The 27068-nt window shown below is 42.1% G+C and overlaps 1 protein-coding gene across 1 annotated transcript in view; it reads right to left on the reverse strand.

Moving 5' to 3' along the window:
- Positions 1-834: 834 nt before the first annotated feature.
- Positions 835-27068, reverse strand: part of LARGE1 (LARGE xylosyl- and glucuronyltransferase 1) — a 491216-nt gene continuing 464982 nt past the window's right edge. The window contains exons 12-15 of the mRNA XM_075343800.1: positions 24715-24993; positions 16839-16985; positions 6714-6909; positions 835-6166 (exon numbers count right to left, since the gene is read on the reverse strand). Coding sequence (XP_075199915.1) covers positions 5969-6166; positions 6714-6909; positions 16839-16985; positions 24715-24993 — 820 coding nt within the window. The 3' untranslated portion in view covers positions 835-5968. The remainder of the gene's footprint in view (positions 6167-6713; positions 6910-16838; positions 16986-24714; positions 24994-27068) is intronic.

Consider the following 27068-nt stretch of genomic DNA (forward strand, 5'->3'; position numbering starts at 1 on the left):
AGATAGATAGAGGGATAGATAGAGGGATAGATAGATAGATAGAGGGATAGATAGATAGAGGGATAGATAGATAGAGGGATAGATAGATAGAGGGATAGATAGATAGAAGGATAGATAGATAGAGGGATAGATAGATAGAGGGATAGATAGATAGAGGGATAGATAGATAGATAGATAGATAGAGGGATAGATAGATAGATAGAGGGATAGATAGATAGAGGGATAGATAGATAGAGGGATAGATAGATAGAGGGATAGATAGATAGAGGGATAGATAGATAGAGGGATAGATAGATAGAGGGATAGATAGATAGAGGGATAGATAGATAGAGGGATAGATAGATAGAGGGATAGATAGATAGAGGGATAGATAGATAGAAGGATAGATAGATAGAGGGATAGATAGATAGAGGGATAGATAGATAGATAGAGGGATAGATAGATAGAGGGATAGATAGATGGATAGAGGGATATAGAGGGATAGATAGATAGATAGAGGGATAGATAGAGGGATAGATAGATAGAGGGATAGATAGAGGGATAGATAGATAGAGGGATAGGTAGATAAGTACTTCTTATTTGTAAATTTTGTCAGAATTTAGTGAAGAGGAGGATAGACTGGAGCCATATATCAGACGACAGTCTCCTCATTATTTTCTTATAATAGGTGTTCTTGGGGGATAACAGGGCCAGTTCTGGAGGGTGGATGGGGCTCCATGAGTGGTAATGGACCCCAGGGGGGCACAGAATACTTCCCTAGTCCTGGGCGCTGGCAGCCCCCCCGACACCACTGAGTGCCCCCCGAATCACATCGATGATGAACGTCACACCAGATTATTTCACAATTTTATTGCACAACTGAAAATAAACAAATGTTCTTGATTTTATTTACAAGCCATTTCCTCCGGAGACGCTGCGTTCACACTCGGGACGTCGGCCGCCATGTTTCCCTCAGCAACCAATCAGAGGTCAGGTATTGTTTAATTTTCCAGAACAGGTTAGAGTATGAAATGGAGGCTCTGATTGGTTGTCCGTGGCAACAGGAGCAGCCGCCGAGGGGCTCCGTGCTTCTCTTCTCATCCGAGGACCGTGAGACCATTTTTCGGCCATAACGTGTCCAGAAAGTAAAGTGTTTTGGGAATAACAAAATAAGGATCACAATACATTGGGCCTCTGAGCAAACTCATCTTGTTGCCCTTAGCAACAGGATTCAACTTTCATTTCACTGGGGAAAGTGAAACCAAGATTCTGATAGGTTGCTGTGACTCCAAAGGGTCAAAGTGGGGCAGTCAATCAGATTCATTCTTACATTTTCCCAGTGTATGTTTTGATTGGCTGTTGTGGGAATCTCTTCCCTCTTTTGCAACCAATCAGGAGTCAGCTTTTTATTTTCAAAATTAATATGAAACACTGATTGGTTGCTAAAGGCGACAAGCCTTCATCGGAAGGTGTAGCAGCCAATCAGATTTCCCCTTAAAATAAGGAGGGAGAGTCTTACTTACGGTGCAGCTATGAATTCTTCATCTACTATTATGTAGTGACTATAAAAAGTCTGCACACCCCTGTATAAATACCAGGTTTATGTAAAGTAAAAATAATCCAACCAAGAAGAAGAATTTCAGAACTTTTTCCACCTTTAATGTCACCCATAATCTGTATAAGTCCATTGAGGAACAAATTGAAGACATTTTGAAGGAGAAAACAATAATAACAAAACTAAAATAATGTGGTTGCATAAGTATGAACACCCTCCTAATTGGGGATGTGGTTGTGTTCAGAATCAGCCAATCACATTTACCCTGATGTTGTATAGTGCTCAGTGCTTGGCCGCCGTCATTAACAGGAATTCTGATTAACCCCTTAGAAAGTTTTGCTGTTCGAGGAGGATTTTCCTGACATTTTCTTAGTTGCATTTTACAGCAGAAGCTGTGATCCGTAAACAGCTGACAACACAGCAAAGGAGTAGTCAGAGAAACCGGGATCATAAGCCAGTAGGTAACGTATAAGGTTCAGGGAGCAGACAGAGACATGGTCAGGAAGAGGCCTGAGGTCAGAACCCGGGAGGTAACATATAAGGTTCAGGGAGCAGACAGAGACATGGTCAGGAAGAGGCCTGAGGTCAGAAGCCGGGAGGTAACATATAAGGTTCAGGGAGCAGACAGAGACATGGTCAGGAAGAGGTCTGAGGTCAGAAGCCGGGAGGTAACGTATAAGGTTCAGGGAGCAGACAGAGACATGGTCAGGAAGAGGCCTGAGGTCAGAAGCCGGGAGGTAACGTATAAGGTTCAGGGAGCAGACAGAGACATGGTCAGGAAGAGGTCTGAGGTCAGAAGCCGGGAGGTAACGTATAAGGTTCAGGGAGCAGACAGAGACATGGTCAGGAAGAGGCCTGAGGTCAGAAGCCGGGAGTTAACATATAAGGTTCAGGGAGCAGACAGAGACATGGTCAGGAAGAGGTCTGAGGTCAGAAGCCGGGCGGTAATGTATAAGGTACAGGGAACAGACAGACAGAGACGTGGTCAGGAAAAGATCTGAGGTCATAAGCCAAGCTCAGAACACTTACACCATACAGGAGTCAAAAGCACAATGAGCAAAGAGGAAGTACAAGTGGCGAAGTTCAGACAAAGCAAGCCCAGTAAAGAAACAGAGCAATCACCAGGAACGAGGTGAAGGCACCTCCCAAAACCAGCGTGGACCCTAGTGCTGAAAGACAACCTGTCAGCAAGTGCAGAAGACACATAGCAGAGCATTTTCAAATACTCCGCACAGCGGAGCCGTGACAAAAGCATTTCAAATGCAAAATGCTCTGCACAGCGGATCCGTGACAAAAGGTCACGTTGATGAAAGTTGTCAGTCAGCAGCAGGTACAAAAAAAATCTCCAAGGCATTAGATCGGCCATGGAGAATTAATAACACGTCATTAAGTGGCTGAAAGTTGGTACAAAACTGACTTTACATACTAATGAATGTTCCTCAAAAATTGTTGAAGAGACAAGACAATTGGCCTACAGAAACATTGAATAAGCTACAGGAATTTCTGGCTGCTATTGGGAACATTAAAGGAGCTGCAGGGATTTCAATCCGGTATTGGTTGTGTACTGCATGTGACAACAATCTCCTGTAGTCTTCATATGTCTGGCATGTGAGGTCAGGAGGCAAGATGGAAGCCTTTTATTACAAAGAAAACATGCATCAAAACCTACATCAAAAGTGTAAAAAAAACCTGTGGGAAACGTAGACCAGGATGGAACTTTTAGTCCATATTTCCTACAGATGCAAAACCAACACTGCGCATCAGCATTAGATCTCCCTCCCCACACTGAGGCATGGTGGAGGCAGCATTGTGCTCTGGGGATGTTTTTCAGCAGCTGGAACTGGGGCTTCAGTCAAAGTGGAGGGAATTATGGTCAGTTCCAAATATCAGTCAATTTTGCATCAAGACTTTTAAGCCTCTGCCAAAAAGCTGAAGATGAATTTTACTTTCAGCAAGACAACGAGACTAAGAGACAACCAAATCAGCAAAAATATGGCTGCACCAGAAGAAGATAAAAGCTTTAGAATGGCCCTGACCTGAACCCAGTAGACAATCTGTGGGTGACCTGAAGAGGGTGCTGTACATGTGAGATGTCCCCGCAATCTGACTGCTTAGGAAGAGTGGGCAAAGATCGCCAATTCTAGATGTTCCATGTGACAGAGTCTGACCCAAAAAGACTAAACGCTGTCAGAAACTCAAGGGGGACTTTAATAAAGTGTTAGTATAAGGGTGTGCAGATTTATGCAACCACATTTTGTGTTTTTCTTTTTCAACCAGAAACGATTACCCAAAATGTACAAGTTATGGGCGACATTAAAGGTGGAAAAGGATCTGAATTTATTCTTCTTGGTTTAAGAGGGGCATGTAGACTATATATTCATGAAGAGTATAAAATAAACAAACACTCCCGCAAACCTTGGAGGTTGTTGGAAATCACATGCCTGTTGGACTTGGGACCGCTTTAACATTTTCTGACTTGTATTGGAAGGTGTATCACGGCCCATGCAAGGGTCCATTTGCCTATATCATCCAGTCGTTCAATACTTGACCTTATGGAGACCCTTTTCGTTTAAAGGGCCTTACACTCTCCCTTTGAAAACAAATGTTCCAACTCAATAGCGATTGGTTGCTATGGGCAACAAGAAGTTTTCCACCTTTTTGGTACACGAGGCCCGTCACCCATCTCCTTTGGCTCCATAACAATATGACCACTCCTGGTCATTTTTGGTCATTGGAAGCCTCAAAACCCCCCAAATTGATGACTAATTGTTGGCCAAACACCTTGAACCCCCCCACCACCATCAACATGTATATTGGTAGACATCAATGGATGTCATACAACCCTTGTACCCCTTATCTCTAAAGGATTGGTGATCTCCGATGACACTGTTCCATCCTGTCTATCTTCATAATCCTCAGCTTCTTGATGGATCCCAACAAGATTTTGGATATTGAATGTGTAAAATTGGTTCTGGGGACCCATCTTGTAAAGAATGCTTGGGATCTATGGAGGGTTCTGGTTTTTGCTACCCTTGCTCTGAAGATATCTACCTGAAACTTCTTGAGTCGCCTCGGGCCAATTGTGCTCCTCAAGATTTTTGCTCTCCTTCAGTTCTAGCCTATCTAGTCAAACTTTGGTGGGAAATATAGAAAAAGAGTCATGACCTGACGCGCATGTCTCGGGGTCTACTATCTACATCGGATGAGAACAGAGCACCGAGCTGAGGTTTTCCATCCGTCTTCCATTGGTTACGAGCAGCCACCGGCTGCAGGTCTAGTGCATTAGACTTCATGTCCTCTTTGTAAACATGACAATTAATACTGAACGGTAAAAAATAGTGGAAAAATCCATTAGGTTATAATTCATCCATCTTCACAAACGTCTGTCTTGGGTGGGACGGAACTTTCCGAGACTCAGTCTTTCTATTGTATCGAATCCCTGGGGGATAGGAGTCTTTTTTCCATGCACGAGTTCCTCTTCAGTTGGCCGGCATGGACATGGACCTTCTTCCGAGATGAAAGTCCAGTAAGACATTGCATAGTAATGTTGTTCTGGGCTTTCCGGGAACGTTCCAAGCTCTGACTTTCCAGAAAAATGAACATGCCGCAGTATAAATGGCAAAGCCCTACACATTGTCTTCTAGGACCATCACTAATTACACAGGAGTGAAATCTGATAGCCGGGGAGGGAACAGGCTTTCTCTTCGCGCCAAAAGACTTTCAGTATTCCAGGCACAAAGTCTTCCGTTGAGACTGAGGAAGATGTTACTGTTGGGGAAACACTCGGCAACATGTGTAAAAGTTCACATTTGAAGCCATAGACCAAGCGTCGCGATTGTTCCTCCATCGCTTGATAGAGAGGGCGTGAATATTTATTTATTTTTTTACAGGGATGGATACAATACAAAAATAGAAAGAAATGCCCTTTGGATCTTTACAATGTCAACACTGCTACAAGTTTTTTTTTGTCATTTTTTTTGCGTGATCAAGTCCTTCATAACGGTTCTTGGTTGAACCCATAAATATTCTTCTATGGTCATTACGGCAAGCCCCCTACAAGTATCTGCTCCCAAAAATTTTCAGAAGACGATTCAGAACAAAGTATTCGGCAACTTGATGGAGAAGTTGTTGGTTGGGATTAGGCCGGAGAGATATGTCTGACCAACCTTGGTCATAGGTGTTGCATCTCCAACTTTTAGGTCTTGTTCTGTAGGACCAGGGAAGAAGTCGAATTTTTCAGAAACTTGTACCTTCCTGGATCCGTATCTGTTCGTTCTCTCTGCTTTGTTGATTATTGGAGCCAGGAATTGGGCGGTTGGGAAGGGACAATACGTAAACGTTCCTTGGCAGTCTCCAGCCAACCATCGGTGGTTGATGCCATGCCGTTGAGGTCTTCACCAGATGTTAGGCACACCCGAGCCCTTCCATCCCTCGTTAGCTATTGTTCTCCGCAGTGAGGTATTTGAGAGCCGTGAATCCGTACCGTCTGGACATGTCTTGTTGGAATTCCTCTTTCAACGTTTTCAGGCAAATTCTATATTGCTTGTTTGAGCGGAACTTGGTGATGTCGAAGCTCGGGGCGTGGGGCATGTGGATCATGTAAGCATTGGGCAGCACTGTGAACTCATATTCCTGGGGGAAGAAGAAGAGAGGAGAGAACATGAAGACAAAAAGGGTCAATGTCTGCCTCTTATTGTTTGGCTTAAAGGAATTGTTCACTTTTCAAAAATACATCTTTTTTCAGGCCAAACACTCTGTGCTCCTCAGGTCACCCCTCCCAATTATCCCATTTTTCTGTATGGAGGGTTATGGAGGGATTTGTTGACGTTTTTGGGCTGATCAACCTAAAAATGTTCTACTAATGGGGACTCATATTTCTTAAATATTTGTATTGGGGTGGGAGCTTTGTTCTAGAAGTAAATTGAGAAGCCAAGCAATCATGGATCATGGCCTCCTCTCCATTCTTGGTGACACAGGTGGACTCCAGAGGTGGAACTGCTGTGGCTCTACCATGACTATCCAAGATGGAGACACCCCTTTCATTTACAAACAGTATTCACCAAGCTCCTTAGTGCCCCCTAGTGGTGTCTTCAGGAAGTCAGAATTTTATTCCTGAACTGTCTGCAGGGAATTTGATGTTCTAGACCCGGGTGTGAGAGGACATTTCATTATAATTTACCTGTGCATCCAGCTCCATGATATGAGCCACCTTGTTCCACCCAAACCCAACAAATCTCCGATCGTACTCCGGGCAGTTCCGTCTGACCACCACGTAGGGTTCGAAATCTGCTTCCCATTCCACCCGGTAAGGAGTAGTCGCCGTCCTCCATTTGGCAAAGTTGGTGGGAGCGTGGCCTTTAGTCCAGACGTGGTACCTGCAGGAGGAAGTTTAAGGATATGAGAAAACCTCAAAGAACACTAGAAGCTATGGAAAGACTCGGAGTAATGTGAATATTACCCGAGAAGAACCTACAAATAGTCAAGACTGTCTGCCGATAAATACAAAATGGCAATATGGTCTAAGTAGTGATTGGCGGCTTTGGGTCGAGGTGAGGAGACTTCTCATGATACCCTAGCGAAATGCCATTTTATTTTTGACAGGCGACTTAAAGTGAGCCCCCAACCCATTCCCATCTGCCCCCTGACAGTGTGCCTTGATGGAGGGGTGCAATATGACAGCAAAGGAAATATTGACACTTGCATAGGAATGCTATGAGATTTCAACTCTGAAGCCAACAGTATTGTGAGTGCAGCACAGGTGTATAAATGGTGATTAATTTCTCACCAGATGTCAGTAACAACTCATCCAATCCACACAGGCAAAGAAATCAAACCATAGATGTCCATAAATTATGTGTAATAATGAGAAATGAGACAAGGAAAAAGTATTGAACACGTAAAGAAAGAGAGCTATGAAAAGTCATGGCACCAGCTAAAATCCGTAATTAGAAAGCAACCCTGCCACTTAGTGCAAAAGAATATCAGCTGATTCAACTGATGGCCGATAAAAAGGCGTCTCATTACCGAGGGGCCACACAAGAAACATCTCATGATGGGTAAAACCAGTGAGCTGCTTTATACAACTTAATTTATGGACATCTATAGCTTGATTTTATTTGCCTGTGTGGGTTGGATGGCTTGTTACTGACATCTCGTGAGAAATTAATGTTAATATCACCTTTAGAAATAAATTTACTGAGACAATTGGTGACATATTCAATACTTATTTCTTCCGCTGTATATTGGAAATACTACCACTCAAGTGATATGTCGACAGTCAAAAATGTGTGCTTCCATGTCAGCAGTATTACCAGATGCACACATGGGCGGCACAGTTTCTAGTAAATCCCCCACCACCCTAGTTTTGCTGGACCCAAAGCCATGACCCTCTAAGATGGCGGGCGTGTCCCCTTTAAGAGGACAGAATTCTAGCACCGACATCTTCTCCTTCCTCAGCTGTCGTCTGATTTGCGCCAGATTTTGATAAACTCTCGCTGAGCTCCATCTTGGCCGTACATCAAGGACTGTGAGGAGGTAAAGCCGCCTCCCCCTGATGATTGCGCGCAGGGTCCGTCTCGCCAGCTGTGCCCAGACGAGGCCGCGGCCGGACACACTGCGGCCCCAGCACATCGGGGGGATGGAGATCGCTGACATTAAACATCAGATGGTGCCTTCTGGGCTCCGGCACCGGGAGGGGACGACTGCGAATAATTTATCCGGAGCCAGGAATAAATGACAGCATCTGCCGCCGCCGGGAAGACGCGGAGACTTTCCAATCTTGTCACTCACGGATCCTGTTTACGTCTTAGCAGTCTGTGCAGCGTGACTCTGAGGCTGCCTGCGCCGCTGAGGGTCCACAGCAAATATACCGCTATATATACACACATTATACTCCAGTCACACCCAAAGCTGCAAAACGGAAAGCAATGAGATCTCAGCCAAGGAAATTCCCACTGCAGCTTTGGATGTGAGTGGAGGATACGATGTGATGTGGGTAAAATAAACACATAGCAATAAAGGACAATAAAATGATCCACATTTACATCCGGAGCTGCGCTCCTTGTGCCACATTTACACTTTTAGTTTTTTGCAGTACCTATTCACGGCCTGTAGAGGTCACTGTTTCCTCAGGATTAGCGTAAGGCGCTTTCACATCGCGGTGTGCTGTTCAGTGGTCCTGTCAGGGCTCATGTCCGAAACCCCCACACATTGGGATTCAGACTCCGTCTGCGGGTCCGCTGACAGTAACTGACTCCGTCTGCACCGTGATAGTCAATGGCCCTTGAAGCATACGTCTGAATACGGTTTTGCAAGAGAGTTGCACATAAGCCTCGACAGGACCACTGAACATGGGGAACAACGCAAGGTGGAAGCACCCTGGGGGGCAAACGTTTCGCCTTGTCAGTGTAAGGAGACTTATAGGCCATGCAATGCTCCAATGGAAACATAAAGTGCAAATAGACTCTTCAGAAGGAAGCAGCGATCCTAAAAGTCAATATTGACCATTAACGAGCCAAATGACTTAGGATAAGAAGCCAAACCAGAAGCTTCATTCTCAGACACGTGTTTCGGTGATAATACACACAGTGAAGTCACAGTACAGGGATAATACACACAGTGAAGTCACAGTACAGGGATAATACACACAGTGATGTCACAGTACAGGGATAATACACACAGTGATGTCACAGTACAGGGGTAATACACACAGTGATGTCACAGTACAGGGATAATGCACACAGTGATGTCACAGTACAGGGATAATACACACAGTGATGTCACAGTACAGGGATAATACACACAGCGATGTCACAGTACAGGGGTAATACACACAGCGATGTCACAGTACAGGGATAATACACACAGCAATGTCACAGTACAGGGATAATACACACAGTGATGTCACAGTACAGGGATAATACACACAGTGATGTCACAGTACAGGGATAATACACACAGTGATGTCACAGTACAGGGGTAATACACACAGTGATGTCACAGTACAGGGGTAATACACACAGTGATGTCACAGTACAGGGATAATACACACAGTGATGTCACAGTACAGGGGTAATACACACAGTGATGTCACAGTACAGGGATAATGCACACAGTGATGTCACAGTACAGGGATAATACACACAGTGATGTCACAGTACAGGGATAATACACACAGTGATGTCACAGTACAGGGATAATACACACAGTGATGTCACAGTACAGGGATAATACACACAGTGATGTCACAGTACAGGGATAATACACACAGTGATGTCACAGTACAGGGATAATGCACACAGTGATGTCACAGTACAGGGATAATGCACACAGTGATGTCACAGTACAGGGGTAATGCACACAGTGATGTCACAGTACAGGGATAATACACACAGTGATGTCACAGTACAGGGATAATGCACACAGTGATGTCACAGTACAGGGATAATACACACAGTGATGTCACAGTACAGGGATAATGCACACAGCGATGTCACAGTACAGGGATAATACACACAGCGATGTCACAGTACAGGGATAATACACACAGTGATGTCACAGTACAGGGGTAATGCACACAGTGATGTCACAGTACAGGGATAATACACACAGTGATGTCACAGTACAGGGATAATACACACAGTGATGTCACAGTACAGGGATAATACACACAGTGATGTCACAGTACAGGGATAATACACACAGTGATGTCACAGTACAGGGATAATACACACAGTGATGTCACAGTACAGGGGTAATACACACAGTGATGTCACAGTACAGAGATAATACACACAGTGATGTCACAGTACAGGGATAATACACACAGTGATGTCACAGTACAGGGATAATACACACAGTGATGTCACAGTACAGGGATAATACACACAGTGATGTCACAGTACAGGGGTAATACACACAGTGACGTCACAGTACAGGGATAATACACACAGTGATGTCACAGTACAGGGATAATACACACAGTGCTGTCACAGTACAGGGATAATACACACAGTGATGTCACAGTACAGGGATAATGCACACAGTGATGTCACAGTACAGGGGATAATACACACAGTGATGTCAGAGCACAGGGATAATACACACAGTGATGTCACAGCACAGGGATAATACACACAGTGATGTCACAGTACAGGGGTAATGCACACAGTGATGTCAGAGCACAGGGATAATACACACAGTGATGTCACAGCACAGGGATAATACACACAGTGATGTCACAGTACAGGGATAATACACACAGTGATGTCACAGTACAGGGGTAATACACAGTGATGTCACAGTACAGGGATAATACACACAGTGATGTCACAGTACAGGGATAATGCACACAGTGATGTCACAGTACAGGGGTAATGCACACAGTGATGTCACAGTACAGGGATAATACACACAGTGATGTCACAGTACAGGGATAATGCACACAGTGATGTCACAGTACAGGGATAATACACACAGTGATGTCACAGTACAGGGATAATGCACACAGCGATGTCACAGTACAGGGATAATACACACAGCGATGTCACAGTACAGGGATAATACACACAGTGATGTCACAGTACAGGGGTAATGCACACAGTGATGTCACAGTACAGGGATAATACACACAGTGATGTCACAGTACAGGGATAATACACACAGTGATGTCACAGTACAGGGATAATACACACAGTGATGTCACAGTACAGGGATAATACACACAGTGATGTCACAGTACAGGGGTAATGCACACAGTGATGTCACAGTACAGGGGTAATACACACAGTGATGTCACAGTACAGAGATAATACACACAGTGATGTCACAGTACAGGGATAATACACACAGTGATGTCACAGTACAGGGATAATACACACAGTGATGTCACAGTACAGGGATAATACACACAGTGATGTCACAGTACAGGGGTAATACACACAGTGACGTCACAGTACAGGGATAATACACACAGTGATGTCACAGTACAGGGATAATACACACAGTGCTGTCACAGTACAGGGATAATACACACAGTGATGTCACAGTACAGGGATAATGCACACAGTGATGTCACAGTACAGGGGATAATACACACAGTGATGTCAGAGCACAGGGATAATACACACAGTGATGTCACAGCACAGGGATAATACACACAGTGATGTCACAGTACAGGGGTAATGCACACAGTGATGTCAGAGCACAGGGATAATACACACAGTGATGTCACAGCACAGGGATAATACACACAGTGATGTCACAGTACAGGGATAATACACACAGTGATGTCACAGTACAGGGGTAATACACAGTGATGTCACAGTACAGGGATAATACACACAGTGATGTCACAGTACAGGGATAATACACACAGTGACGTCACAGTACAGGGATAATACACACAGTGATGTCACAGTACAGGGATAATACACACAGTGATGTCACAGTACAGGGATAATACACACAGTGATGTCACAGTACAGGGATAACACACAGTGATGTCACAGTACAGGGGTAATACACACAGTGATGTCACAGTACAGGGATAATACACACAGTGATGTCACAGTACAGGGATAATACACACAGTGATAATACACACAGTGATGTCACAGTACAGAGATAATACACACAGCGATGTCACAGTACAGGGATAATACACACAGTGATGTCACAGTACAGAGATAATACACACAGTGATGTCACAGGACAGGGATAATACACACAGTGATGTCACAGGACAGGGATAATACACACAGTGATGTCACAGTACAGGGATAATACACACAGTGATGTCACAGTACAGGGATAATACACACAGTGATGTCACAGTACAGGGGTAATACACACAGTGATGTCACAGTACAGGGATAATACACACAGTGATGTCACAGTACAGGGATAATACACACAGTGATGTCACAGTACAGGGATAATACACACAGTGATGTCACAGTACAGGGATAATACACACAGTGATGTCACAGTACAGAGATAATACACACAGTGATGTCACAGTACAGGGATAATACACACAGTGATGTCACAGTACAGGGATAATACACACAGTGATGTCACAGTACAGAGATAATACACACATTGATGTCACAGTACAGGGATAATACACACAGTGATGTCACAGTACAGGGATAATGCACACAGTGATGTCACAGTACAGGGATAATGCACACAGTGATGTCACAGTACAGGGATAATACACACAGTGATGTCACAGTACAGGGATAATACACACAGTGATGTCACAGTACAGGGATAATACACACAGTGATGTCACAGTACAGGGATAATACACACAGTGATGTCACAGGACAGGGATAATACACACAGTGATGTCACAGGACAGGGATAATACACACAGTGATGTCACAGTACAGGGATAATACACACAGTGATGTCACAGTACAGGGATAATACACACAGTGATGTCACAGTACAGGGGTAATACACACAGTGATGTCACAGTACAGGGATAATACACACAGTGATGTCACAGTACAGGGATAATACACACAGTGATGTCACAGTACAGGGATAATACACACAGTGATGTCACAGTACAGGGATAATACACACAGTGATGTCACAGTACAGAGATAATACACACAGTGATGTCACAGTACAGGGATAATACACACAGTGATGTCACAGTACAGGGATAATACACACAGTGATGTCACAGTACAGAGATAATACACACATTGATGTCACAGTACAGGGATAATACACACAGTGATGTCACAGTACAGGGATAATGCACACAGTGATGTCACAGTACAGGGATAATGCACACAGTGATGTCACAGTACAGGGATAATACACACAGTGATGTCACAGTACAGGGATAATACACACAGTGATGTCACAGTACAGGGATAATACACACAGTGATGTCACAGTACAGGGATAATACACACAGTGATGTCACAGTACAGGGATAATACACACAGTGATGTCACAGTACAGAGATAATACACACAGTGATGTCACAGTACAGGGGTAATGCACACAGTGATGTCACAGTACAGGGATAATGCATACAGTGATGTCACAGTACAGGGATAATACACACAGTGATGTCACAGTACAGGGATAATGCACACAGTGATGTCACAGTACAGGGATAATACACACAGTGATGTCACAGTACAGGGATAATACACACAGTGATGTCACTGTACAGAGATAATACGCACAGTGATGTCACAGTACAGGGATAATGCGCACAGTGATGTCACAGTACAGGGATAATACACACAGTGATGTCACAGTACAGGGATAATGCACACAGTGATGTCACAGTACAGGGATAATGCACACAGTGATGTCACAGTATAGAGATAATACACACAGTGATGTCACAGTACAGGGATAATACACACAGTGATGTCACAGTACAGGGATAATACACACAGTGATGTCACAGTACAGAGATAATACACACAGTGATGTCACAGTACAGGGATAATACACACAGTGATGTCACAGTACAGAGATAATACACACAGTGATGTCACAGTACAGGGATAATACACACAGTGATGTCACAGTACAGGGGTAATGCACACAGTGATGTCACAGTACAGGGATAATACACACAGTGATGTCACAGTACAGGGATAATACACACAGTGATGTCACAGTACAGGGGTAATACACACAGTGATGTCACAGTACAGGGATAATACACACAGTGATGTCACAGTACAGAGATAATACACACAGTGATGTCACAGTACAGGGATAATACACACAGTGATGTCACAGTACAGGGATAATACACACAGTGATGTCACAGTACAGGGGTAATACACACAGTGATGTCACAGTACAGGGATAATACACACAGTGATGTCACAGTACAGGGGTAATACACACAGTGATGTCACAGTACAGGGATAATACACACAGTGATGTCACAGTACAGAGATAATACACACAGTGATGTCACAGTACAGGGATAATACACACAGTGATGTCACAGTACAGGGATAATACACACAGTGATGTCACAGTACAGGGATAATACACACAGTGATGTCACAGTACAGGGGTAATACACACAGTGATGTCACAGTACAGGGATAATACACACAGTGATGTCACAGTACAGGGATAATACACACAGTGATGTCACAGTACAGGGGTAATACACACAGTGATGTCACAGTACAGGGATAATACACACAGTGATGTCACAGTACAGAGATAATACACACAGTGATGTCACAGTACAGGGATAATACACACAGTGATGTCACAGTACAGGGATAATACACACAGTGATGTCACAGTACAGGGATAATACACACAGTGATGTCACAGTACAGGGGTAATACACACAGTGATGTCACAGTACAGGGATAATACACACAGTGATGTCACAGTACAGGGGTAATACACACAGTGAGGTCACAGTACAGGGATAATACACACAGTGATGTCACAGTACAGAGATAATACACACAGTGAGGTCACAGTACAGGGATAATACACACAGTGATGTCACAATACAGGGGTAATACACACAGTGAGGTCACAGTACAGGGATAATACACACAGTGATGTCACAGTACAGAGATAATACACACAGTGAGGTCACAGTACAGGGATAATACACACAGTGAGGTCACAGTACAGGGGTAATGCACACAGTGATGTCACAGTACAGGGATAACACACAGTGATGTCACAGTACAGGGATAATACACACAGCGATGTCACAGTACAGGGATAATACACACAGTGATGTCACAGTACAGGGGTAATACACACAGCGATGTCACAGTACAGGGGTAATACACACAGTGATGTCACAGTACAGGGGTAATACACACAGCGATGTCACAGTACAGGGGTAATACACACAGCGATGTCACAGTACAGGGGTAATACACACAGTGATGTCACAGGACAGGGATAATACACACAGTGATGTCACAGTACAGGGATAATGCACACAGTGATGTCACAGTACAGGGATAATACACACAGTGATGTCACAGTACAGGGATAATACACACAGTGATGTCACAGTACAGGGATAATACACACAGTGATGTCACAGTACAGGGATAATACACACAGTGATGTCACAGTACAGGGGTAATACACACAGTGAGGTCACAGTTCAGGGATAATACACACAGTGATGTCACAGTACAGAGATAATACACACAGTGATGTCACAGTACAGGGATAATGCACACAGCGATGTCACAGTACAGGGATAATACACACAGTGATGTCACAGTACAGGGATAATGCACACAGCGATGTCACAGTACAGGGATAATACACACAGTGAGGTCACAGTACAGGGATAATACACACAGTGATGTCACAGTACAGGGATAATACACACAGTGATGTCACAGTACAGGGGTAATACACACAGTGATGTCACAGTACAGGGATAATACACACAGTGATGTCACAGTACAGGGATAATACACACAGTGATGTCACAGTACAGGGATAATACACACAGTGATGTCACAGTACAGGGGTAATACACACAGTGATGTCACAGTACAGGGGTAATGCACACAGTGATGTCACAGTACAGGGATAATACACACAGTGATGTCACAGTACAGGGATAATACACACAGTGATGTCACAGTACAGGGATAATACACACAGTGATGTCACAGTACAGGGATAATACACACAGTGATGTCACAGTACAGGGATAATACACACAGTGATGTCACAGTACAGGGATAATACACACAGTGATGTCACAGTACAGGGATAATGCACACAGTGATTTTACAGTACAGGGATAATACAGTGATGTCACAGTACAGGGATAATACACACAGTGATGTTACAGTACAGGGATAATACACACAGTGATGTCACAGTACAGGGATAATACACACAGTGATGTCACAGTACAGGGATAATACACACAGTGATGTCACAGTACAGGGGTAATACACACAGTGGTGTCACAGTACAGGGATAATACACACAGTGATGTCACAGTACAGGGATAATACACACAGTGATGTCACAGTACAGGGATAATACACACAGTGATGTCACAGTACAGGGATAATACACACAGTGATGTCACAGTACAGGGGTAATACACACAGTGGTGTCACAGTACAGGGGTAATACACACAGTGGTGTCACAGTACAGGGATAATACACACAGTGATGTCACAGTACAGGGGTAATACACACTGTGATGTCACAGCCTTCATATTTCCACCCTTGAATGGAGATATCGTAATTTTGGTGATGGGGGCGGCCGTCTGAGGCTGATTCCTACCTGAAGGTGAATAATGTTCCCATATCCAACATGGAGAGTAATTCTGCCTTAGATTTTGGGAAGGAGAGACGATATCGGAGGGTCTCAAAAGCCGGGATGATCAGCGCCTTCTTGGTGTTTCTCATGTCCAGCTGTAAGAACGACTTCCTAAAATAAGAGGAAGAGAAGAAGTTTACTGTGTAATATAGAGAAGAGTCCTCATCTCAGAAATCACCGGCCCCCATGGAAAAACGTAGAAGGATAGATGCCTGCAGTCACCACAAGGGGGAGCGTTCTGCATACACATATACAGAATTCAGTGGCATTGTATACATGTCTCCCTCTAGTGGTGGTTGCAGGCAGGGCCGCCATCAGGGCTTTACAACCATGACAGGTGTATGGGTTTCGGTGAAGAGGGGGGCACAGGGTAATTATTTAGCTTTACTAAGCCCCGGGCCCGGCCCCCCTGTTCACCGGGCCCCATATACCGCAGCAGAGGGGCGGCAGTGTCGCTTCATCCACTGCACACACGGCTAAATTGTATGTAAAGCCATTTTAGGGCATAGCATGCAAATTAGCCATGTGAGTGGAGCACAGCAGGGAGGCAGCGCATCATCCCGCAGCCCAGCGTCATGAGGTCATCACTCTGCGACCTCATCACACTGCTGCGGGCACCACAGAGGTGGCAACGACATGGCATCCGGCGGGCAAAGGTAGGTGCTTCACGAGCTGAAGATCACCGGGGCTGGTGGTGGTGGAGGGGCCTGCCGTCCCCAGTCCCTGTCTTTTCTTCAGCTGGATGCACGTCGGAGAGCGCAGATCCAGCTGAACTGCATCGCGGTCAGAGAGGACACCGTGCAATATAGGGGCCGGGGAGGATGAGTAAACTGTTTTTGCTTTTTTCTTTTTATGGCAAACAAATATACGAGGAGAGAACCAGGAAAGGGACATATACAAAAAAAGAGGACATATATACCAGGAAGGGGACAAAAACCCAGATGGGGATATATATACCAGAATGTACCCAGGACGGGAATATACATACCAAGAGGGGCCTAGGATGGCATATATATAGCAGGATGGGAACAAATAAACCAGGATGGGGACATATATACCAGGAGAGTCCCGGGATAGGGACATATATACCATGAAAAGGACATATATGTTTGGAAGGAGACAATAAAACAGGATGAGGACATACATACAAGAAAGAGCTCAGGATGGGAACATACATACCAGGAAGGGCCCTGGATGGGGACATATATACCAGAAAGGGGACATATATATATATATACTAGGAAGACATATATACCAGGAAGATATTATACAGAGGGGCAATGTGTGTTTGTGTGTATGAAGGGGGGATGGTATACAGAGGGGCAGTGTGTGTGTGAGGTTATATATAAAGAGCGGCAGCTTGTATGGGGGGATAGTAGACAAAGGGGCAGTATACTTGAGAGATATTATACACAGGGGCAGTGTGCGTGTGTATATTATACAGAGAGGCAATGTGTGTGTGTGGGGGGAGGATATTAGGGGGATATTATACAGAACAGCAGTGTGTGTGGGAATGTTATACAGAATAGCAGTGTGTGTGTAGGGGGATATTCTACAGAGGAGCACTTTGTGGAGGGATATTATACAGAGGAGCAGTGTGTGTGGGGGTATATTATACAAAGGAGCAGTGTGTGTGGGGATATTATACAAAGGAGTAGTGAGTGGGGGATATATATAAGTGCAGTGTGTGTGGGAGAAATATACAGAGGGGCAGTGTGTGTGGGAATATTATACACAAGGGCAATGTGTGTGGGAGAGATATACAAAGGGGCAATGTGTGTGGTTATTATACACAGGGACATTAAGTGTGGGTATATTACACAGGGGCAGTGTGTGTGGGGGGATATTATACAGAGGAGCTGTGTGTGGGGATATTATACAGAGAGGCAGTGTGTGTGGGGGATATTATACAGAGGCGCAGTGTGTGTGGATATTATACACAGGGGCAGTGTGTGGAGGGGATATTATACACAGGAGCAGTGTGTGTGGGGAATATTATAGAGGGCGAGTGTGTGTGTGTGTGTGTGTGTGTGGGAATATTATACACAAGGGCAATGTGTGTGGGAGAGATATATTAAAAGGGGCAATGTGTGTGTGGTTATACACAGGGACATTGTATGTGGGTATATTACACAGGGGCAGTGTGTGGGGGGGATATTATACAGAGGAGGTGTGTGGGGGGGATATTATACAGAGGAGCAGTGTGTGTGGGGATATTATACAGAGGGGCAGTGTGTGTGGATATTATACACAGGGGCAGTGTGTGTGGGGGGGATATTATACAGAGGGGCAGTGTGTGTGGATATTATACAGAGGGGCAGTGTGTGTGGGGATAGTATATATGGGACAGTGTGGGAGAGAATTTTTGTAGAGGGGTGGTGTAGAGGGTGTATTATGGAGAGGCGCGTCGTAAAGGGTGTTTCTGGAACAACTTCAAGGGTGAAAACACTTTTGGCCATAGCTCTGAGAATGTGGAAGGTTTGAGGGGTGAAGGAGCAGGCTGGGCAGAGGCTCAAGGGGGCCCAAAAGTTTTGCCAGTATGGGGCCCTGAAATTCCTAGTGGAAGCCCAGGGTGCTGGTATTATCATGGAAATCTCCCCTTTGTCCCCTGGATGGATTTCATAGCAGTTGTGTATGACGGGGAGGGGAGAACGTGGTGGGGTGCCGGAATCCCACTCATTAACATAAGAAATGCAGCTCTGCTATATTTTACACGTATACAGTTCTGCAAAAAAAAACGATTCTCTGTACTGCAGTCCCTAAATCTACCACTAGTAGGAGCTCCGGCACAACGCAACATCAATCCACAGGACGCGCTTATTATTTATTTTCCCCAAAGGAGCGAAACATCAAAGACTTTGTACATTTATTAACGAACCCTCAGAAGATGTTCCCATAATGTGTCCTGTCTGCTCAGACGCAGCTCGCCGTATGTGTTTACATCCACATTATCACAAGTGGAAACCATCAATTTGTACCGAAATTAGGTGGAAATGTATTAAACCCCCCATTATTAACATCTCACAGAGACATGAGATAACGGCACAACATCAAAAGGTATTTACCCAAAACCGCATAAAGAAAAGAGATTACAAACTGCACAGAAATCAGAGCGACGAGCGAGAGCTGAAGAATATAAGTAATATCATATAATACCGCCCCTATGTACAGGAATATAACTGCTATAATACCGCCCCTATGTACAAGAATATAACTGCTATAATACTGCCCCTATGTACAAGAATATAACTACTATAATACTGCTCCTATGTACAAGAATATAACTACTATAATACTGCTCCTATGTACAAGAATATAACTACTATAATACTGCCCCTATGTACAAGAATATAACTACTATAATACTGCCCCTATGTACAAGAATATAACTACTATAATACTGCCCCTATGTACAAGAATATAACTACTATAATACTGCCCCTATGTACAAGAATATAACTACTATAATACTGCCTCCTATGTACAAGAATATAACTGCTATAATACTGCCCCTATGTACAAGAATATAACTACTATACTACTGCCCCTATGTACAAGAATATAACTACTATAATACTACCCCTATGTACAAAAATATAACTACTATACTACTGCCCCTATGTACAAGAATATAACTACTATAATACTGCCCCTATGTACAAGAATATAACTACTATACTACTGCCCCTATGTACAAGAATATAACTACTATAATACTGCTCCTATGTACAAGAATATAACTACTATAATACTGCTCCTATGTACAAGAATATAACTACTATAATACTGCCCCTATGTACAAGAATATAACTACTATAATACTGCTCCTATATACAAGAATATAACTACTATAATACTGCCCCTATGTACAAGAATATAACTACTATAATACTGCCTCCTATGTACAAGAATATAACTGCTATAATACTGCCCCTATGTACAAGAATATAACTACTATACTACTGCCCCCATGTACAAGAATATAACTACTATAATACTGCTCCTATGTACAAGAATATAACTACTATAATACTGCTCCTATGTACAAGAATATAACTACTATAATACTGCCCCTATGTACAAGAATATAACTACTATAATACTGCTCTTATGTACAAGAATATAACTACTATAATACTGCTCCTAAATACAAGAATATAACTACTATAATACTGCCCCTATGTACAAGAATATAACTACTATAACACTGCCTCCTATGTACAAGAATATAACTGCTATAATACTGCCCCTATGTACAAGAATATAACTACTATACTACTGCCCCTATGTACAAGAATATAACTACTATAATACTGCTCCTATGTACAAGAATATAACTACTATAATACTGCTCCTATGTACAAGAATATAACTGCTATAATACTGCCCCTATGTACAAGAATATAATTACTATAATACTGCCCCTATGTACAAAAATATAACAACTATAATACTGTCCCTATGTACAAGAATATAACTGCTATAATACTGCTCCTATGTACAATAATATAACTACTATAATACTGCCCCTATGTACAAGAATATAACTACTATAATACTGCTCCCTATGTACAAGAATATAACTACTATAATACTGCTCCCTATGTACAAGAATATAACTACTATAATACTGCTCCCTATGTACAAGAATATAACTACTATAATACCTCCCCTATGTACAAGAATATAACTGCTATAATACTGCCCCTATGTACAAGAATATAACTACTATAATACTGCTCCTATGTACAAGAATATAACTACTATAATACTGCTCCTATGTACAAGAATATAACTACTATAATACTGCCCCTATGTACAAGAATATAACTACTATAATACTGCCCCTATGTACAAGAATATAACTACTATAATACTGCCCCTATGTACAAGAATATAACTACTATAATACTGCCCCTATGTACAAGAATATAACTACTATAATACTGCCTCCTATGTACAAGAATATAACTGCTATAATACTGCCCCTATGTACAAGAATATAACTACTATACTACTGCCCCTATGTACAAGAATATAACTACTATAATACTACCCCTATGTACAAAAATATAACTACTATACTACTGCCCCTATGTACAAGAATATAACTACTATAATACTGCCCCTATGTACAAGAATATAACTACTATACTACTGCCCCTATGTACAAGAATATAACTACTATAATACTGCTCCTATGTACAAGAATATAACTACTATAATACTGCTCCTATGTACAAGAATATAACTACTATAATACTGCCCCTATGTACAAGAATATAACTACTATAATACTGCTCCTATATACAAGAATATAACTACTATAATACTGCCCCTATGTACAAGAATATAACTACTATAATACTGCCTCCTATGTACAAGAATATAACTGCTATAATACTGCCCCTATGTACAAGAATATAACTACTATACTACTGCCCCCATGTACAAGAATATAACTACTATAATACTGCTCCTATGTACAAGAATATAACTACTATAATACTGCCCCTATGTACAAGAATATAACTACTATAATACTGCTCTTATGTACAAGAATATAACTACTATAATACTGCTCCTAAATACAAGAATATAACTACTATAATACTGCCCCTATGTACAAGAATATAACTACTATAACACTGCCTCCTATGTACAAGAATATAACTGCTATAATACTGCCCCTATGTACAAGAATATAACTACTATACTACTGCCCCTATGTACAAGAATATAACTACTATAATACTGCTCCTATGTACAAGAATATAACTACTATAATACTGCTCCTATGTACAAGAATATAACTGCTATAATACTGCCCCTATGTACAAGAATATAATTACTATAATACTGCCCCTATGTACAAGAATATAACTGCTATAATACTGCCCCTATGTACAAGAATATAACTGCTATAATACTGCCCCTATGTACAAGAATATAACTACTATAATACTGCCCCTATGTACAAGAATATAACTGCTATAATACTGCCCCCTATGTACAAGAATATAACTATTATAGTACTGCTCCCTATATACAAGAATATAACTACTATAATACTGCCCCTATGTACAAGAATATAACTACTATAATACTGCCCCTATGTACAAAAATATAACTAGTATAATACTGCCCCTATGTACAAGAATATAACTACTATAATACTGCTCCTATGTACAAGAATATAACTACTATAATACTGCCCCCTATGTACAAGAATATAACTACTATAATACTGCTCCTATATACAAGAATATAACTACTATAATACTGCTCCTATATACAAGAATATAACTACTATAATACTGCCCCCTATGTACAAGAATATAACTACTATAATACTGCCCCTATGTACAAGAATATAACTACTATAATACTGCTCCTATGTACAAGGATATAACTACTATAATACTGCCCCCTATGTACAAGAATATAACTACTATAATACTGCTCCTATATACAAGAATATAACTACTATAATACAGCTCCTATATACAAGAATATAACTACTATAATACTGCCCCCTATGTACAAGAATATAACTACTATAATACTTCTCCTATGTACAAGAATATAACTACTATAATACTGCTCCTATGTACAAGGATATAACTACTATAATACTGCCCCTATGTACAAGAATATAACTACTATAATACTGCTCCTATATACAAGAATATAACTACTATAATACTGCTCCTATATACAAGAATATAACTACTATAATACTGCTCCTATGTACAAGAATATAACTACTATAATACTGCTCCTATGTACAAGAATATAACTACTATAATACTGCTCCCTATGTACAAGGATATAACTACTATAATACTGCTCCTATGTACAAGAATATAACTACTATAATACTGCCCCTATGTACAAGAATATAACTACTATAATACTGCCCCTATGTACAAGAATATACCTACTATAATACTGCCCCTATGTACAAGAATATAACTACTATAATACTGCCCCCTATGTACAAGAATATAACTACTATAATACTGCTCCTATGTACAAGAATATAACCACTATAATACTGCCCCCTATGTACAAGAATATAACTACTATAATACTGCTCCTATATACAAGAATATAACTACTATAATACTGCTCCTATGTACAAGAATATAACTACTATAATACTGCTCCCTATGTACAAGGATATAACTACTATAATACTGCTCCTATGTACAAGAATATAACTACTATAATACTGCCCCTATGTACAAGAATATACCTACTATAATACTGCCCCTATGTACAAGAATATACCTACTATAATACTGCCCCTATGTACAAGAATATAACTACTATAATACTGCTCCTATGTACAAGAATATAACCACTATAATACTGCCCCCTATGTACAAGAATATAACTACTATAATACTGCTCCTATGTACAAGAATATAACTACTATAATAATGCTCCTATGTACAAGAATATAACTACTATAATACTGCTCCCTATGTACAAGGATATAACTACTATAATACTGCTCCTATGTACAAGAATATAACTACTATAATACTGCTCCTATGTACAAGAATATAACTACTATAATACTGCTCCCTATGTACAAGGATATAACTACTATAATACTGCTCCTATGTACAAGAATATAACTACTATAATACTGCCCCTATGTACAAGAATATAACTGCTATAATACTGCCCCCTATATACAAGAATATAACTACTATAATACTGCCCCTATGTACAAGAATATAACTACTATAATACTGCCCCCTATATACAAGAATATAACTGCTATAACACTGATGCTAGGTATGTGATCTGGCCGCTCCCCCATCATTACCTCAGGCTCTCATAGAGTCCATACATAGGTAGGAAGTCTATATCAGAGAGGAACATGTACGGGGTGCTGACGTGCTTCATGGCCACGTTCCTCAGCAGGTTGACCGGGTAGAACTGCCCTTCTTTGTACACTATGTGGTAGCCCACGTTGCGTCGGTTGAGCAGAACCTCGGAGCCCTGGGCGTAACGTAAGAACTGCTGGGCCTCGGCGTCTGACAGGTACAGGGCCAGGCTGATCGGACCCTCCCAGTGTTTGCAGATGGCTTCAAGCATCTGGAGCCTATGAGAGGAGACAAGAACCTCGGCATATTCAAGAGCTCTGCTTGCTGTCATTAAATAGGAACACATTGATTAATATCTTAATATTTATATTATAGATAAGATCAGTTTTTTATTCTCAAAGTGATAAATTATATAATTTTTCCCCTCTACAGTCACCACTAGAGGGAGCTCACTACATACAGATTATACAGTCACCACTAGAGGGAGCTCACTACATACAGATTATACAGTCACCACTAGAGGGAGCTCACTACATACAGATTATACAGTCACCACTAGAGGGAGCTCACTACATACAGATTATACAGTCACCACTAGAGGGAGCTCACTACATACAGATTATACAGTCACCACTAGAGGGAGCTCACTACATACAGATTATACATCCACCACTAGAGGGAGATCACTACATACAGAATTATACAGCCACCACTAGAGGGAGATCACTACATACAGATTATACAGCCACCACTAGAGGGAGCTCACTACATACAGATTATACAGCCACCACTAGAGGGAGATCACTACATACAGAATTATACAGCCACCACTAGAGGGAGATCACTACATACAGATTATACAGCCACCACTAGAGGGAGCTCACTACATACAGATTATACAGCCACCACTAGAGGGAGCTCACTACATACAGATTATACAGACACCACTAGAGGGAGCTCACTACATACAGATTATACAGCCACCACTAGAGGGAGCTCACTACATACAGATTATACTGCCTCCACTAGAGGGAGCTCACTACATACAGATTATACAGCCACCACTAGAGGGAGCTCACTACATACAGATAATACAGCCACCACTAGAGGGAGCTCACTACATACAGATTTATACAGCCACCACTAGAGGGAGCTCACTACATACAGATTATACAGCCATCACTAGAGGGAGCTCACTACATACAGATTATACAGCCACCACTAGAGGGAGCTCACTACATACAGATTATACTGCCATCACTAGAGGGAGCTCACTACATACAGATTTATACAGCCACCACTAGAGGGAGCTCACTACATACAGATTATACAGTCACCACTAGAGGGAGATCACTGCATACAGATTTATACAGCCTCCACTAGACAGAGCTCACTACATACAGATTTATACAGCCACCACTAGAGGGAGCTCACTACATACAGATTATACAGCCACCACTAGAGGGAGCTCACTACATACAGATTATACAGCCATCACTAGAGGGAGCTCACTACAAACAGATTTATACAGCCACCACTAGAGGGAGCTCACTACATACAGATTATACAGCCTCCACTAGACAGAGCTCATTACATACAGATTTATACAGCCACCACTAGAGGGAGGTCACTACATACAGATTATACAGCCACCTCTAGAGAGAGCTCACTACATACAGATTATACAGCCACCACTAGAGGGAGCTCACTACATACAGATTATACAGTCACCACTAGTGGGAGCTCACTACATACAGATTATACAGTCACCACTAGAGGGAGCTCACTACATACAGATGTATACAGTCACCACTAGAGGGAGCTCACTACATACAGATTATACAGCCACCACTAGAGGGAGCTCACTACATACAGATATATACAGCCACCACTAGAGGGAGCTCACTACATACAGATATATACAGCCACCACTAGAGGGAGCTCACTACATACAGATTATACAGCCACCACTAGAGGGAGCTCACTACATACAGATTATACAGCCACCACTAGAGGGAGCTTATTACATACAGATATATACAGTCACCACTAGAGGGAGCTCATTACATACAGATTTATACAGTCACCACTAGAGGAAGCTCACTACATACAGATTATACAGCCACCACTAGAGGGAGCTCACTACATACAGATTATACAGCCACCACTAGAGGGAGCTCACTACATACAGATTATACAGTCACCACTAGAGGGAGCTCACTACATACATAATATACAGCCACCACTAGAGGGAGCTCACTACATACAGATTATACAGCCACCACTAGAGGGAGCTCACTACATACAGATTATACAGCCACCACTAGAGTGAGCTCACTACATGCAGATTATA

Source organism: Anomaloglossus baeobatrachus, chromosome 4 (genome assembly GCF_048569485.1).
Source record: "Anomaloglossus baeobatrachus isolate aAnoBae1 chromosome 4, aAnoBae1.hap1, whole genome shotgun sequence".
Taxonomy (NCBI): domain Eukaryota; kingdom Metazoa; phylum Chordata; class Amphibia; order Anura; family Aromobatidae; genus Anomaloglossus; species Anomaloglossus baeobatrachus.